The 18,294-nt window shown below is 35.8% G+C and overlaps 1 protein-coding gene across 3 annotated transcripts in view; it reads right to left on the bottom strand.

Annotated features, from left to right (window-relative positions):
• Positions 1-18,294, bottom strand: part of TENM2 (teneurin transmembrane protein 2) — a 1,738,186-nt gene that overhangs the window by 125,484 nt on the left and 1,594,408 nt on the right. For all 3 annotated transcript variants that reach the window (XM_077473475.1, XM_077473476.1, XM_077473477.1), the window contains 4 exons: positions 15,393-15,413; positions 7,083-7,315; positions 5,547-5,701; positions 2,526-3,400 (listed from right to left, as the gene is read on the bottom strand). In XM_077473475.1, the coding sequence (XP_077329601.1) occupies positions 2,526-3,400; positions 5,547-5,701; positions 7,083-7,315; positions 15,393-15,413 (1,284 nt within the window). The remainder of the gene's footprint in view (positions 1-2,525; positions 3,401-5,546; positions 5,702-7,082; positions 7,316-15,392; positions 15,414-18,294) is intronic.

Genomic DNA, 18,294 nt, shown 5'->3' with positions numbered 1-18,294 from the left:
TATTACAGCAGAAAGTAAAAAAAAAAAGTTTTTTTCAACATTGTCAAACTTTATTGTTTATGGAGCAAAAAATAAAAACCACGGAGGTGATCAAATATCACCAAAAGAAAGCTCTATTTGTGGGAAAAAAAGGAAGGTCAATTTTGCTGGGGTACAGCGTCGCACAACTGCACAATTGTCAGTTAAAGCGACGCAGTGTCATATCACAAAAAACAGCCTTCCATTAACCTCCTTAGTGGTATTCCCAAGTCAGGCTTGTGGTGAATTTTTAGTAGCAAAAGTGGTAACCCCCGATCCACACTCGGGATCAAATTGCAGGATCCAAGCAAAGTTACTTACCTTGTCCCCTGGATCCTGCGATGTCTCCCCACTGTGTATTCGAGACGTGTTTTGATTTATCACAGTGCCGAGCTCCGTTCCCTGTGAGCATTGCGACACACGGGATGGCGCGCGGTGCCAAATTAAAAAAAGTTAAAAACACACAATACATACAGTACACTGTAATCTTACAGATTACATAACTGTATCAAATTATTTCACATCACTATTGTCCCTAGTGGTTTGGCCAGTGTCCTGCATGCAGTTTTATATTATAAATACTATTCTTTCTGCCTGGAAACTGAAGTAACCATAGCAACCAAAAAGTGTCCCTTTACATCAAAAGCAGTTTTAGACCAGCTAGAAAACAGTGATAATAAATTAGAATCACTTGCAGAATTTGATGATGGATTTCCCCAAGAATCACTATCACTCAACACTGAAAGTAATGACAGCGACAATTTTGCAGCTGAGCAATCTTCTGTGTTTTTGATTTGATTACATTAATAAATAATTTTTATAATTATTATATTATTATTTGTTATAATTTATATATATATATATATATATATATATATATATATATATATATATATATATATTATAGCTATTTATTATATTATAATTTATTAATTTGTGTTTACAGCTTTATTATACACGGATGTCTACTACTACTGACTCTTGCTTGGACAGATTTAAGTATGTTATTGCTAAAAAATTACAGGCCTACAATATAAAACGCCAAATTTCCATGCAAAATATTGTACTGCTTTGAGCATCAAAATTCTAACATAATTATAACACCAGGGAGGTTAAGGGGTTAAATCCTTCTGGGGCTGAAGTGGTTAAAGTGCAAATTACTTTTCTAAAAGGCTTAAAAACAGTTAAAACATGTTGTATTCTATGTTAGAGATATACTTAATCCTATGGTCTATAAACTTTAAAAATTGAGTTGGCTTTGCTTGAACCTATGGTCTATAAACTGTAAAAATAGAGTTGGCTTTACTTAAAACTATGGTCTATAAACTGGAAACATTTAATTGGCTTTACTTAAAGACCCAACACAATATTTTTACAATGTAGTAAAGTAAGTAAAGAATACATTTGTTTTGTACATATAGAGGAGGGAAGTGATATGAACACAGCCTGTATGTCATGCAGGTCTTTTTGCAGAGGAATCCAGTCTATAGATAAAGCAAAAGGAAAAAAAACTGCGCTAAACAATAAACTAAACTAAATAGCTGCAACACAAAGTGAGATACACACAAAATACAATAGCAACAAAAAAAGGTTGCGCTCTAAACTGTGACCTTGAAAAATCTCAGTCAATTAGTATTAATCTCATATACAAACTTCAAAGGTGAATGAAACTTTTTTGGAAAATATAAAAAATCATAAGTGATCAATAACACTATATTAGTGTCCAAAAAATACATGACCAAAAAATATACAAAACGTGATCAGAGAGTGTCCAATAGACTGTGCGATATTTAGTGACAGTCCAACATATGATGAAATCCACAATCTAAGTGACTTTGCTTGATAGATCCCACCACCATAAAAAACGTGTGCTTACCAGCTGCTAGATAGTTAATGCCTGTAGCTTAGTAAGCTTAGGCCGCTATTTGTGAGGAATAACCTTAATCGTAAAAAATTAGATCTCAGTGTGGATTATGGTACATAGACAGACCGATAACAACTACCATAGGCTGTCTTATATCAAATATAAACCCACATATATATGAAAGCATTCAGAAAAAACTTAAAATTCTAAACTGAATGTGATCTGAAAATATATATATACATTTCGGATCACATTCAATTTATAATTTGATGTTATGTCTGAATGCTTTCATATTGCTCATTACTATGCTGCTTCTCCTTTTGTTGGGCAGCCACGTGCTAGAAAGATACAGGATGACCTGGGCTCAGAGGTATTGGTTGAAAGATGCTGACTATCAGAATTAGGACATCTAATGGCTGAAAAAAGTACTACAGTGAAATATCTGGATTAAAAGTGATTATTTCAGCAAAAAAAAAACAATGTTGAAAATATTTTAGCGCCATCTTGCTGCAGCCAAATACTTTAGAAATTTGAAAGAAACTTGAAGGTGTAGATAATGATTAATGCAGACACTATGCATCCATTATTCAGTAAAGTATTTCAGTTATATCTATAAAAGAATATCTCATTATGAAGTACTTACTCATAAAACATTGTCCAGCCAGTCTCATCACTTTTTGTTGTTAACATCCCAGTATTTCCATCATATGTCATTAAGGACAATTCCAGATTTTGTGTAGAGACCATCTTAAGTCCTCCATTGGTACCAAGTGTCAAGGTGATAATCTGATTGTCTGGCATTAGTAAATGACGTGGAGTACCATTAGAATCCCTGCGGATTTTCAAAGAGTTGCCACTATTGTCAATAACTTCTATCACATCATTGTCGGCACTGTAAGTAAAATTGTACAAGTATTCCCCTGTGACCAAGCTCTGTGTGTACTGATGAATACCATTGATATTAAAAATATATAATTCTTGTGCTCCTGGAGATGCAATTTCGTACTGATTAAATGAAGTGAGAACAGGTCTGTTTTGAACAACAGCTCTTATCCGTATATTTCCAAGGTCTGCAATGTATACTGTACCATCGGGTGCTACAGCCAAGGATGAGGGTGAGTTTAGAAATGCATCAGTAGCATAGCCATCATCTCCAGCATAACAGTTGCAGTTGACATCATCTTTGCAGTTACAGTCAGAAGCCGCCCCAGCTAAAAGAGAGATTTCACCATTGGTCGTCACTTGGCGTATTCTATTTATTTTCTTTTCGTTTGTTTCTGCGATGTATAGTATCCCAGTATGGGAAATAGCAATTGCACTGGCAGATTCAAGTGCAGAATGAATAGCCAGTTTGCTCAAGGAATAGTCTATACCAGGTACCTGACAATGCATTGGACGTCCAGCTATGATGCTAACTTGATGGTTTTCTGTAATCCGCAAAATAACATTGTTTTCTAGGACGTAGAGTGAGTTATCCATTGGGTTAACTGCTAAATCTGTTGGCCATTCCATACGAACCTGCAAAATATTTTATAGCTTGTAATTTAGAAGATCCCATTAAATAATTCAACAACATAATATTACCACTTAAGGACTGAGCCTCTTTTTGAGATTTGTTGTTTACAAGTTAAAATATTTTTTTTGCTAGAAAATTACTTAGAACCCCCAAACATTATACATTTGTTTCTAACACCCTAGAAAATAAATTGGCAGTCATTGCAATGCTTTCTGTCACACCGTATTTGCGGTCTTACAAACACACTTTTTTGGAAAAAAATACACTTTTTTGGAAAAAATACACTTTTTTGAAATAAAAAATAAGACAACAGTAAAGTTAGCCCAATTTTTTCTATATTGTGAAGGATAATGTTATGCCGAGTAAATTGATACCCAACATGTCACACTTCAAAATTGCTCCAGCTCATGGGATGGTGACAAACTTTTACCCTTAAAAATCTCCATAGGTGACATTTAAAAACATTCTCACATGTTTGGTTTGAACACCATTTTCATATGCGGGCGTTACTCAGGTATGGGTTTGCTTCTGCACGCAAGCTTGGCGGGACAGGGCATGTTTAATTATTTTTTATTATTTATTTTACCTTTTATTTTTACACTGTTCTTTGAAGAAAAAAAAAAATCTGTCACGTTTATTCCTTTTACAAGGAATGTAAACATCCCTTGTAATAGAAAAAAAGCATGACATGACCTCTTAAATATAGCATCTGGGATCAAAAAGACCTCAGATCTCATATTTACACTAAAATGCAATAAAAAAATTATCATAAAAAAAAAAGGCCCATGAAGAGCTATGGGTGGAAGTGATGTTTTGACATCGATTCTGCCCTGCAATGGTATGGAGATGGATTGGGGCCATCTTCCCCTCACTCATATCCATGCCAAGGAAGGAGCAAAATCCAATCACCTCTGCCGCTGCCGATAGCCCATTTAGCAGTAGAGGGCACCGGATTGTTGCAGGAGGGGGGCCTTCTCCTGCCACCGATAAAAGTGATCTCATGGCGAATCCACCACAGAGACCACTTTTAGCTGAAAGCAGACCGCTGGCCGAAGAAGGGGATAATGGGGTTATGGCACCTAGCTACTGCCATAACAATGATATTCCTATTCAAAGTTAGGATGTATATCAGCATGCAGCGGTCCGTAAGTGGCTAAAGAGACTCTGTCACCAACTTGAAAAATGCAGGTAAAATGATAGTAAAAACAAGCATACAGATATTTAAAACACTAGCCTGTGTTGTTTTTTCTATAAATGATTTTTTATTTACTAGAATTTGCAACAAACATTGTCTAGTTAATTTTCTAAAGCCTCCTTTAGATTTACCAAAACCAAATAATATGAGGTCAAACCTAAACACTTTCAAATTGCATGCAATTAGACAGGTCCTTGCACAACATAGTTGTCTAATTATCCGAGGCTCCTTTCACATTAATTGACCAATCGGGTCCACCTATCAGTTTTTCAGGCAGACCTGAACGGACCATCTATTGCTCTCTTTGGAGTCCAATGACACCTGCAGTTATCCGATCTGGCCCTGTGTACTAAAAACAGATAGATGGGCATCTGTTTCACATATGTCCAGTGGATCAGATGACAGTTGGATGGAAATGAACAGGCAGTCCATTTCCATCTGACAGCCCCATAGAGAGCAGTGGGCTGTGTTCGGTCTGCATCAGTGGAGTGAACATGGACCTGTCATCCACCTGCTCAGCAGGGATCAGCAGACAGTTCCCCCGCTGAGCAGACAGATCCGCTTGACAGAATCCGCCCCATGTGAAAGGGGCCTAAGATTGCAGTGTCCATACAGCCAATCTTTTGGCTTTTGGCAGTATACACAAGAAAGTATTATTCCGTTAAATAATATACATTGAAAATTATAAATAAATATTTAATATTTTAAAAAGTTTTTCTTTTAAATTAACTGTTTGGCAATGGGGTGACTTAGGGTTTGGTATGGCTGTAGAGAACACTGACTGAATATTATGCATTTACAAGTGTTAAAAAGTAAACACAGTTATATATATACATATAATATAAAACCTCCGTAAATAGCATCAGATTCATATAAGGCTGAATTAGCTACACATGCAAAACATATTTCAGGTCATTATAAATGTGTCTTTCCACAATAATTAATAATTATACCTGAGTGATGTCCATGCTTGAATCACAGCTTAAAGGTCTCCCTGCAGCAAGATCATTGGATCCCAGTAGAGTGGAAATGATTCCATTCTGATCAACTTTTCGTATCATTGTTGCATCAACAAAATAAATAAGCCCATTCTTATCAACAGCAATTCCTGAATAGTAAAACCAAAGAAAATATTGTCATGCATTTTATTATAAATGTAAAAATACATTTAAAGATCTACAACAGTCCTTGGGATCAGCAGTCTGTATTTTAGAGTTTCACAAGGGATGCTTTAATGTACCTACAGATATTATCAGACAACTGTTTGCTAGGAAACAATAGTTTGAAAGAACTCAATATTCACATAACAAATATACTTAAATCATACTCACCTCTATAATGACACTGGAAAGAGGTATTACAACAAATTTCATGCTCTCAGTAGATTTTGGCTGATGATATTATAGTATGTGTGTGCCCAACACAACCTAATTGTTACCGAACCTAATAAAATTACTGCACAGTTTGCATGTTCTCCCTGTTCCTGTGTCGGTTTCCTCTGATACTCTCTGGTTTGGTCCCACACTCTAAAGACATGCTGTTAGGTTAAATGGCTCCAGTCTAAATTGACCCTAGTATGTGTATGTATGAATGTGAGTAAGAGATTGTAAGCTCCTTAAAGACAAGGACTAATGTGACTGTACACTATATATATATATATATATATATATATATATATATATATATATATATATATATATATATATATATATGATATTTTACCATATTTACTTTTGACCATCACAATAATGTTTTTTCAAGTTAATGTAGGCTAAAACTGAAAAATTCTTGGGGTGCATCCATCTCCAGAACTGCAAAAAATAGAATGGAGGTTGGAAATACTCAAAATGAATTAAATTAGTAGCAGCTAGGTCTGATAGATAGTTGCCATGCACAAAAGTGATAGCCATTAGTGGTAGATTAGTGTTCCCTAAACTATGATAATCTGCAGATTGTAGGAGGGAAGTGTTAAAAAAAATACATCTACTAAAAAATTACAGAATGTAACAATGCTGCCCTTCTTAAAAGCCTAATTCCAGCTAAATTACTTTAGTATTTGATAAAATGGGAGAGTCAAAATTGCTGCCAGGTTTTTATTCCTGTTGGTAAAGATTTTCCCTCATTTCCTACTCCTGTTTTATCAACAAGAAAAATGCACATAGAGCAGTTGCCAACTGGACAGCTACATATGGAAATCAATAAAAAATTGTCAACAATTCTAACCCTTCCTTGCTGTACTAAACCTCAACTTATTTTTGTTTGTGTCCCCATTGGAAATGTCCCATCAATTTCTGTCCTGGCAATATGTAAGAGGAAATCTACCCAACAGATGCACAGAGAGCAATACAAACTGACCCCTTCCCATATCTATTCAAAACATAAATAATTGGCACAGATAAAACATTGTGCATGAAAAGTATCCACCCAAAACCCAGTAAGACAACTGAGACAACTGAGAGTAATAATTTATATGATACTCATTTACTTGCCTCTTGGGTTAGTCAGAATGGCATCCACCGCTTTCCCTCCATTGCCACATCTTGCCTCATCAAAAGGCATGCATTGCTCACCATTGCCAGCAATAACTTCTAAATTAGTTGTAATTTCGTTTGCCCCTGTAAGAGACTTGATCTTGTATATTCGCCGGCTGTTGGTATCTGACATATATATTGAGCCAGACACAGGGTCTACTGCCAGGTAAGATTTATGTGCTATGTTGTTGCTTTGAGAAAGAGAAAACAAACGTCATTTAATTAAAACATAAAATAAATGTCACCACAACACACAGTATCCTGAGATAACGTTGGAAAGTGGATTACTCCTTGAGACGTGGGAGTGCCAGTAAGGGCGCTATCCAACAGAAACACCTATTAAAGATAAGGGCATTTTCTGTGTGATAGTATCCTGACAGACACTAGTTACGCTTTAACAGATAACTCCCACTGCCTGAACATTGGAAATACAATGCAAAATGTAAAAATGCATAGACACCATTGTAAAAACAACATGACAATATAATATAAGCAAAAACATTTCTTCTAATATTCAAAAGTATAGATATTTGCAAGTTTACCCTATTCATGCATAAATATATGTACTTGATGCTTTTAAAATACATTTTAATTCACATAAAAATAATTAATTTATTTTATATGACATGAACACAACCATCTTATTCTATTCTAACACAAGGGGGGTTATTTACAAAAGACAAATCTACTTTGCACTGGAAGTGCACTTGAAAGTGCAGTCGCTCTAAATCTAAGGGTTAGATCTGAAATGAGTGAAAGCTCTGCTGATTTTATCATCCAATCTTGTGCAAGCTAAAATGCTGTTTTTATATTGCTGTTTTTTATTTTCTTTGCATGTCCCCCTCGGTTCTACAATGACTTTACTTCCAAGTGCACTTGCAGTGCAAAGTGGATTTTCCTTTCATAAATAACCCCCAAAGTCTCTATTCTAACACAAAGTTGTATGAAAAATGTTATATTCCTATCAATATCATTGAGTTTTTCTTTATAGCTGCTTGGGTTGAGAGGTTTTAAGGGAATGCAGAAATTTTTGTATTTGCTTTTTGCATTCAAAACTTGCTTATTAGTACATCAGGAAAAATCAGTTTGCCTCTCGGGGAATCAGGAAGGAATTTTTTCCCTGCTGTAGCAAATTGGATCATGCTTTGCTGGGGTTTTTCGTCTTCCTCTGGATTAGCTGTGGGTGAAGCATTGTGTATATGGGATTGTATTTTTTTGGTTGAAATAGATGTACTTGTGTCTTTTTTCAACCTTACTATGTAATTATGTAACATAATTTATTTATTTATACTACACTTTCTTACGTAGGTGACACACTTAATGTTATCTGATCTAAATAAGAGCTATAAAGTGAGATTTTGTTTCAAGGTAGATACATGTACTGTACATTTGGATATAAAAATATTTGGATAAAACATTTGAAATCCTATGGCCAGCTTTATGTTTTAGCCCTTTTGGATTAATAAATAGCAAGAGCGACAGCACATGAGGAACTTAATATCAACAGGTAAACATATCCAAAGGAGATATCCCTGCATCCCTGCAAACAAGTGAAACATCACTATAAAGAATTAAGCATGTATGGTTTATACACCCATGATCTATCAGATGCAGTTACATTATATGAATGAACATGCAATATTCTATAATATGCTATACTTGATTGAAATGACATTAAACTACCATGTGAGATACAGGAGGGCTTGTAATGTTTTCATTTATTTAAAAATGCTAGCTGCCTGGCCCTAACCAAAGTATTAAAAGAAAAGATCAGCATGATGACTATGCATCTAGCATTTTCAGAAGGCAAGATCTACAGTGGCAACCTCCATATTTTCGTCCTGACATGTTTCCATTGAAGTAAACTTTTAGTGCATTTACCTGCAGTTGGATTTCAGTTAATGTAAAAGAGCAAATCCACTTATGGTTGGAGACCTCTACCAAAATGTATCTCTCATAAGACACCAGTATCTATTTCTGTCAGCCATCTGCTAATTCATGAGAAGTGTGAAATCCAATCTTAATCTCTCATCAAATTTCCATTGAAATATAACATTGAACATCTGTGCTTACATCGCTTCATCAAATGCAAACTGTAATTAATTCTACTTGAACTATTTTTTAGTCTTGCTGGTCAGTTGATGGAAAGTTTAGTTAAAGAAACATATGTTGAAGCAGAGGGAAACTGCTATAATTTACTGTTACAGTTACAGTAAATCATTTAAAATCACATCCACTTAAAAAAGACATTCTAAGCGTCATCCAAATTAGTCTACACATGCTGCTTAATATTTCAATGTTTTCATATTAAACAACAGCCAAGGTTTTATCTGTCAGAAATGTTCAAAGTCCAAGATGTATCGATAAGAAATCAACTATATATACTATATATATATATATATATATATATATATATATATATATATATATATATATTGTATGCAAAAAATTTAAAATATATAATACACACGTATTTACCCACAGCTGCTCCTAAATAAATTGTATCAAATTTTTTTTTCACAGAATTTACTTTTTGCAATCCTAAAGAAGCATTTATATATTTGTCAAAAAACTGAAAAAAATGTGTTGTTTTGATAAAGGTTATGCTACAATGCACAATATTCTGACTTGAATTGAACTTTCTCTGAGAACACATGTTCTACACAGTACCGAAAGTATTTAAATTGGACCTGAATATTGATGCAGAGGGATATTCGTATCACACAACACTGCTTTTCATTGGGACACATTTATCATACCTCTCTGAAAAACTTCACCTTTCACCTCTTTTACTGTAATGTGCTAAATATTTCAAATAGTCAAATATTTCAAGAAATCAGTGATTCAATATTACTTTCAATATTTTCTTTGTATCTGACTAATCATATGTTTTACAATGTCAAGGAACATAAATCATCATTATTGGTATTGAAGTTCAAAAGTGTACATAACTGTATAATAACCTTCAAAGCAGCAACATGGCAGCATATTTGAAACTGTTTGCTATAAAATAGGCACATACCATTGTGATGCGACCCATAGGTATAATCAGTGACCCATATGAGCTTCTTCACTGTAACACTCATTTAAATAATCACTGTGATACATGGTACATACATTACCTAATTAATGACCCTTTATTGTTTACCATAAAGCCACACTAGTGTTTTACGCTAAAAATGTACATATCACTGATGTCTGATGGTTTACCCAGATACTTCACAACTATCAAAGCCTTGTTTTCTATTTTTGTAGCATTAGCACACTAAGACTTAAAAAAACTATAAATGTATTTACACTTGTTCAGTCAAATTTAAGAAACTCCCACTATATGTTTTATATGTAAAAGGAAACAGTGGTCATGGGACTTTAAATGAGGCATGTCACTACCCAAAGTCAAAATAACATAAAGTAAATGGTATAGGAAGTTTATTACAATCCAAGAATAAATCTACATAATTGCAGAAAAACACAGTATATGGTAATGAATCATAAAAAAAGTCATAAAAACCAGCTGACATATAAAAAGCACATGTTAGAACACATAAATAGATATTGTATTGATGCATGATGGTATATGCACAATAATGATACAACTAAAAATAGGTATAAATTGCAAGAACCAGATTGTCTTGGCATCCTTGAAAAATCACAATGGAACTCAACGCGTTTTGTGGAACATATCTACTCATCAGGAGTACAGTATAAAGAATGTTAGTCAGCTGGTAATTGGCCCGATTCCCAAAGGGAGGGAGAGAAAGGTGGTGGCAGCAATGTCTGATCCCAGGCTGAGGCAGGAATGACCCATCCATACCAAAGGCATAGCCAGAGGGGTAGGTCAAAAAACAGCAGAAAAGTCCATAGAATAGTGGAATACAGGAACAGCTTGTGTACACACTAATAGGTGAGGTTCCATGGAATAGACTGCAGTTACAATGCCTCTCATGTGTAAAATTATACGTTTGTTGTGTATTCTCACTCGCATGTCTAGAATGCCTAATTTTTTTAAATAATCTTACCATTTAGATGTGTTTAAGGACAAGATGTGTTGGCTGACTGCAAGGTATTTTGAACAATGTTGGAGTGAGTCTGTCCTAAGCCTGTCCCCTTAATATGCAATAAAGAAGCCCAGACTCTAAACCTTTAACCCTTTGTTAGAATAAACAAGGTTCAATTCTAGTTACAATTGAAAATTAAGATCTGCCTGCACAGTACAGACAAGGCTAATTATGCTAAACACAGCTGCTTAGTCCTTCCAGAAGCAAAGAAAGCTACGTAATATTTTTTCTCACTGAAGGGTCCAGAATAGAACATCATAAAAAGGTATTATCATAAGTAATGTGTTTAAAACTGTGATCTTATTGTTTGCAATAGTTTGCAATTTGAATAATTTGAATAAGTTGAATAATTTTATTCAACTAATAATTATTACTTTCTGTTTCATTAAAACAATCCAACATTTATTGTTTAAAGATTAGTTTACAGATATCCTTCGTAAATGTTTTCATGTGGTGGCTTCTACCATAAATGTTCCCTGATTATTAACCACAAATGTCACAATAGTTATTGTGTAATTTTTACCCACAAGATGCTTTTAAAGACAGGTAAATCTTTTGGTCTAGAATAATAGTGTGTTTATAGACATTTCTCCAACTGGTCTTCTCTATAGAATTCATGGTTCAGTATGTCAATAATGTCAGTGTATTTGTCAGCTAAATGGAATGCCATCTTAACTCAGTATCATTGTGTCACTTGATCCTGGCGATATATGTCCTATTTCAGACTAAACTACAGGATAATTACAATCCTGACAGAATTTAGATTACAGGTAAGTTAATATCTTGGCAGCAATGAAGAATTGTATAAAGAGAAATGGCTATTTTCATGACACCACAACTTAATGGGCCTGCCTGCTGGCCAAAACTTGACCTTAACCACTTCAGCCCCGGAAGGATTTATCCCCTTCCTGACCAAGCCCTTTTTTGCGATATGGCACTGCGTCGCTTTAACTTACAATTGCATGCTGGTGCGACATTGTACCCAAAAGAAATTGAAGTCCTTTTTTTCCCACAAATAGAGCTTTCTTTTGGTGGTATTTGATCCATATTTATTTTTTGTGCTATGACCAAAAAAAAGAGTGATAATTTTGATTGATTTGCGCAAAAGTTAGTGCGTACACAAAATAGGGGATAGATTTATGGCATTTTTATTAATATTTTTTATTAGTAATGGTGGCGATCTGCAATTTTTATCATGGCTGCAACATTGCAGTGGACAGATTGGACACTTTTGACACTATTTTGGGACCATTGGCATTTATACAACGATCAGTGCTAAAAAAAATTGCCTTCCTCTGGATCAATTGTGGGCATAAAATCGGGTATTTGGATTGTACGATAATTTTTTTATTTTATTTATTTGTTTTTAAGGTTGAACTGGATGGACTTGTGTCTTTTTTCAACCTGACTAACTATGTAACTATGTAACTATTACTGTGTAAATGTCACTGTTAGGGAAGGGGCTAAACACTAGGGGGCGATCAAGGGATTAACTATGTTCCCTCAGCATGTTCTAACTGTAGGGGATGGGCTCACTAGAATATGGCAGAGAGGACTGCTCCCTGACAACTGGGAGCAGTAGATCCCTGTCATTTTGCTAGGCAGAACAGGAAATGCCTTGTTTACATAGGCATCTCCCCATTCTTTCTCTCCATGCCACAATCGTGGGCCACCGGCAGACATCGAGTCCACGGGACCTGCGGGCACACTCTAGCGGCACGTGGTGGGTGCGTGCCCACTAGCTGCGGATGACTCAGGGACGTACAGTATGTTGTTTTGCGCACCTTGTTGTCAGACCATTAATTTCCATAAAAACATATTTATGTTTGTTATTTAATGATTAGAGCCTCCCTTGTGTAGACTTGCAAAAGCCCGGAGACTGCTGCTGGGTGGCAGCATCTTGGAAATAGTCTCAACAACCCTGGAAGACTCAGAGCTGTCTCTTAAGTGACACTGTATTGTATTCCCTTGCACTCCTCCTTTGGCAGCTACATAAAAGCTTATGGAGGGTAGTGAGAGTGGGGTGGGGGGTTGAATTGCAGGACACTAATGAGTAATTGGACACTCCTACAAGAGGACAGGGCTATGATATTTAAGGAAGGTGGGGACTGCACAGGAGATTTGACTCTTCTTAGAGTAGTCACATTTTCTGGCAAAAGCACATTGCAAGTAAATAAAAAATAGTTTATGGAATGGAACAGCAAGTGGGTATTTAAAAAGTTTGAATTTTCTATACTTTAATCTGCATTTTTTTAAGTTGGTGAAGGGGTTATCTTAATATTGGGAGCTGCGAAATGTAAAACAATTTTAATACTGCTTTGTGCATTTTAACATTAGTCAGGGTCCAGATATAAATGTTTTTACAGATTCACAGAAGTTTCAACCAAAACTCATATATTGTTCAATTGGATTCAATAATAAATGAAACAGAAAATACAGTGTAACAAAAATTTTATATTATATCTCTGAATCAAGAGTCTGAACAGTGTACACAAACACTGATAAGAATTTAGGCTTTTAGAACATAAGTTACAGTTGTTGCTATACTACAAAGCAAGTTCAGGCTTTCATTTTACATCTGGGAAATACTCTTCAGGGGTAGAAGGACAGCTTGTGTTATGTACATCCTGTGTTCTTTGAGTAAGCTTTCTGTGGGAACCTAGCATGCTCAAAATTCTACAACTGGTTAAATAACTGCATGAACAGCATTCACTTCTTCTGAATAAAAAAGTGGAATTATGCTAAACCATCTGCTGAAAAGTTGAAAAAGTAGTTCTGCAATAATATCACTAACCTTTGTTCATTCTTCAATGACCACAAAGTATATAAGTCAACTTTGTGTCTACCAAATGTCTTGAGAAAAAACAAAAATATTTCCTTTGAAAAAGTAGCAGTGAAATTTTTACAGGGCCGTACATAGCCTGTGCGGAAAGACAATCTGTGCTTGGGGACCTTTCAAGTCCACTGACTGCAAGATGCCTACATACAACTACAACAATGGGGGAAAATGCAAGACCAGTTACCCTGCACAGTAGTGACAGATCTTTATTAAAGGAATTTACTGCACAGAGTCAAAAGCATTAGTTGCTACATGGTAAATGACTCTACAAATCTGGAAGAAATAGGCACAGGAAACAAAGATTCAAATAACAATACACATGACACCTCTATTTAGATAATATTTGTTTAGCCTAGTTTTAGGTAGAGGAAGGCTGGAACAGAAAGTGAGGGGGGAATCTCTCAAAAGGAGCCCTGGACAGCAATAAAACCTGACAGGGGTTCCAACGTTTCCCCACGCTATCCAAAATGAACATAATAGGTTTTAGGTATAGATACATTTTAACTACAATGTTGCTTACATTATTCGATCATTGTTTGTTAGCAGTACCTTTTCTTAACTTTCATTCATGTTAAATTTCTACCAGAGAATATATAATTCTACCATAATGCAAGCTATTGAATTCCAGCTGACATTTTTTAAAAGGGTATTTAAAAACCCAACACCAGACTTTCCATATTGTTTGTACAAAAACCAACCTGTAAAGGTACAGTTCAATATGACCTGTGATCTACAAACAACATTCAATGAGCCACATTTTTGTTACCATCATTTGAATCAAAAATGTTGTTACTGGTGTTACTTTTAAGCTGTTTGCTATACAGAAATTGATAAAAAATAATTACCATCATTTTAAGTAGAAATTATTCAAACATGCAGCAGCAAATTTTCTGACTGAAGGAAATTTGTTTTAGCACATACATTTCATTTCTTACATTACATAGATTCTTTTATACAATATGTTTTGAAAAAAAAGTAAATTTGAATCCTTTGGTTTAGAAATTGACTTTCTTTACGTGTTTATGGAAGAGGATCGCTACTTGGCAGGTTTATATATCTAATAAAAACTACATTTTATGATACATGTAATAGCACAAATAAATGAATGTGGCATAGGAATATGGTACATACATGAAGATGTAAGCTTAAAGTTTTTGGGGCACTGAGCTTACATAGCAATGAAAAATTACAATGAAAATTGACACAACCGCACAGCTAAAATATAATTTATTACTACACAAGAAGAACATGTGGAAACTGTGGGGCACATGTTCACACTAGCAATACTTTGCTCAGAAAACTTTTCTTTCATGAACAATGTGGACAGAAAGTACATGGAAGAAAGCACATATTTTAAAGTCATATCCTTACCTATGTTTAAATTCTTTGTTTCTTTGGCAAGAAATACAGATGACCAATTGAAAAGGAGAAAAAAGAGAGAGAAAATATATTAACATACATAATTGAACAGTTCTCATAATGTACACATTGTGGCTAAAAATAGTTTCTAGGTTAAGCAGGCAGATCAAAGTTTCCCATTATTTGACATCTAGGTAGCTCAGTATCAAAGAAGAACATATCTAAAATGGTAAGTTTTAAAAATGGTAAAATAAGCACAGAGGGATAACAGCCTAAATTACAAACATCATTTAACAATGTTTATCAATAATTTTACCCAAGATATATACAACTTGCATCTAAGATTCACTCATCGATCAGTTATGCTTCAGTTAGAAAATGGGTACATCTTGTGTGAAACCTGTGTAAATCTTGGCTGATAACATTATTAAATAGACCCCTTAGTTTGCCAAAGTATCATAATTCTCTCATTACAACCACTTTATGTCTACATGCTTTTAGTATAGCAACTGCAGCATGTAATTTCACAGGATGAATCTCCAGGTGGGGACAACAGTGTAGCATACCTGTGAAATATGGCATGGCCACTTGTAGTCTCAGATTATAGAGCATGTGACAGAATGACAACATAAGAGCACAACTGGGAGATAGGTACTAAGCACATTTACCCTGTAATAGAAAGTCCTCAAACAAAGGGTCTTAATAGCAGGATCATTGGATATTCAGTTATTGGAAACTGCAAATTTATAGATATTGAAAATGGCACTTGATTGGGTTTCCTTGCGCATTAAAGCGGAGTTCCATCCAAAAGTGGAACTTCCGCTTATACTCTTTTTCCCCTTTCCGGTGCCACATTTAGCATCTTTCAGGGGGAGGGGGTAATGTGTACCTGTATTTGACAGGTCCCTTTCCCCACTTCCAGAGATGGGGCAGCAGCCCAATCTCCTGGAAGTTCGGCCCCCCTCCTCCTTCTCCCACCGCTGAGCCAATTATAAAGTGCAGCATGCTTTGCACATTCACAGTAGGGAACCAGCCGTGAAGCCAAAAAGCTTTACATTCCCGGGACACGTTACCAGGTAGGATGGTGGCAGCACCCACGAGTCAATCCGAAGATCAGCTGGGGGGCCGACATTGTGGGCTCCCTGGACAGGTAAGTGTCCTTCTAGTAAAAGTAAGCAGCTACAATATTTGTAGCTGCTGATTTTTATTTTTTTCCCAGGCTAGACCTCCTCTTTAAAGTGGTTATAAACCCTTTCCTTTACCCAGTGAAGTGAATAGCCTCCGATGATACATAGAGAGGAAAAAAATCTCCCTACATAAGTTTTACATGTATATTCGCTGTATTTCCCTTTCTACATTCTTTAGAAAGTGCAAATCATGTTACAAATCTTGTTTCCTCTTTCAGCAGTAGGTGTGGAGTCTGGGCTTACACTGTATAAGCTGATTGGAGGAAAGACACACACCGCCCCTCCACATAGGCAGAGGAACGAAGGAACATGTAGAGCTGTACTATTAATAGACAAGCTCTCTGCTTATCTACCTCTAAGCTCCCTCCCAGACACAAAATTTCAGATGCTGTTATCTTGTGTGTTGAAGAACTTGTCAGAAGTGACTCTGTTGATAACAGAGGAATGCCACAGCAGAAAGACATGGCACTTAGAGCTTTGGAAAGAGATAGGTAAACACTACAGATATATGTGTCCAGGTGAATGGGGTTTACAACCACTTTAAATCTCATTTAAATTGTTTCTCATTACTGCAGTTTAAACCAAGAATTGTGCTATAATAATGTATTCCAATTGTACACTTAACAGCATTTATTTACTAAAGGCAAAACAGGCTGTTCACTTTGAAAGGGAAATTTCACTTTGCAAGGGAATTTTGCCTTAGCGTAGTGAATGAAGTGAAATTCTGTTGACTTAAATACTTGCACATGATTGGGTTTTCTTACAAAGTGAATTTTCACAACCTATTAGTTTAATAACAAACATGTTATACACACGTGAACTGTGCAGTGTTTTTGCACAGAGCAGCCTGATCTTCCTCTTCTTGGGTCCCTCGCTGGTGCTCTTGGCCCCTCCCTCCTGCCAAGTGCCTCCAGAGCAAGCAGCTTGCAATGGGGTCATCCAAGCAGGCTTGCTCATGAACCATGGCTCTGAATTTCCATTGACACACAGAGCCGCTGCTCAGCCCCCTCTCCTTATTGGAGAAAGAGAGTGCCCGGAGAGCTTTGGCTCTTATGCGCATTTTTGGAGGAAGATCAGACTCAGATAAGTATTAGGGGGGCTGGGGGGGTGCTACACAGATAAGGTTTTTTACTTTTATGCATTGAATGGACTGAAAGGGCTTAACTATTTGAACCCGTCAGCATGGGCATGTGGCCTCCCCCTTCCTGCATTTGTAGTTTTAATTAAAAAAGAGGCTTGGTGTCTTTAAATAATAAAAAAAACTGTTAAAATGGGGCCATGTGATGCTGCAGCACTGCAGGTCCATCACATAACTACTGGGAATGTTCTAGATTGTCACATGACCCATTAGAACAATCTAGAAGGGGCTCATTATATAAAGCTGGCCCCATAGGAATTTCCTCACCAGTTGGTCAGAATTAGCAACAAGCTTCCAACCTTCCCCACCCTTGTCGCGAGCACATATATGTGGTACATCACCCTTTATATTTGAAGGGGGGACTTGTGTTTAAGATATTCTGTATTGCTCAAGTCCTGTAAGACTGAGCTGTTTTTTGTATTTTATTATTTGCAATTAGAGAGTTTTTATGGATTACTAAAATTATGTTTATTTTTTTATTACACCAAAAAACATCCCGTGGCCAATTATATGCCAAACAAAGTTGTTGAGTGTCTTTAATTAATTAAGTGTTATTGTTGAGGTATTTGGGGGGAGGAGGTGCGGCCTA

The sequence above is a fragment of the Lithobates pipiens genome, unplaced genomic scaffold (assembly GCF_037356315.1).
Source record: "Lithobates pipiens isolate NorthernLeopardFrog02 unplaced genomic scaffold, aLitPip1_a1.2 Scaffold_8, whole genome shotgun sequence".
NCBI lineage: Eukaryota > Metazoa > Chordata > Amphibia > Anura > Ranidae > Lithobates > Lithobates pipiens.
Note: the sequence above shows the minus strand (reverse complement) of the source record. Positions and strands in the feature narration are given on the sequence as shown.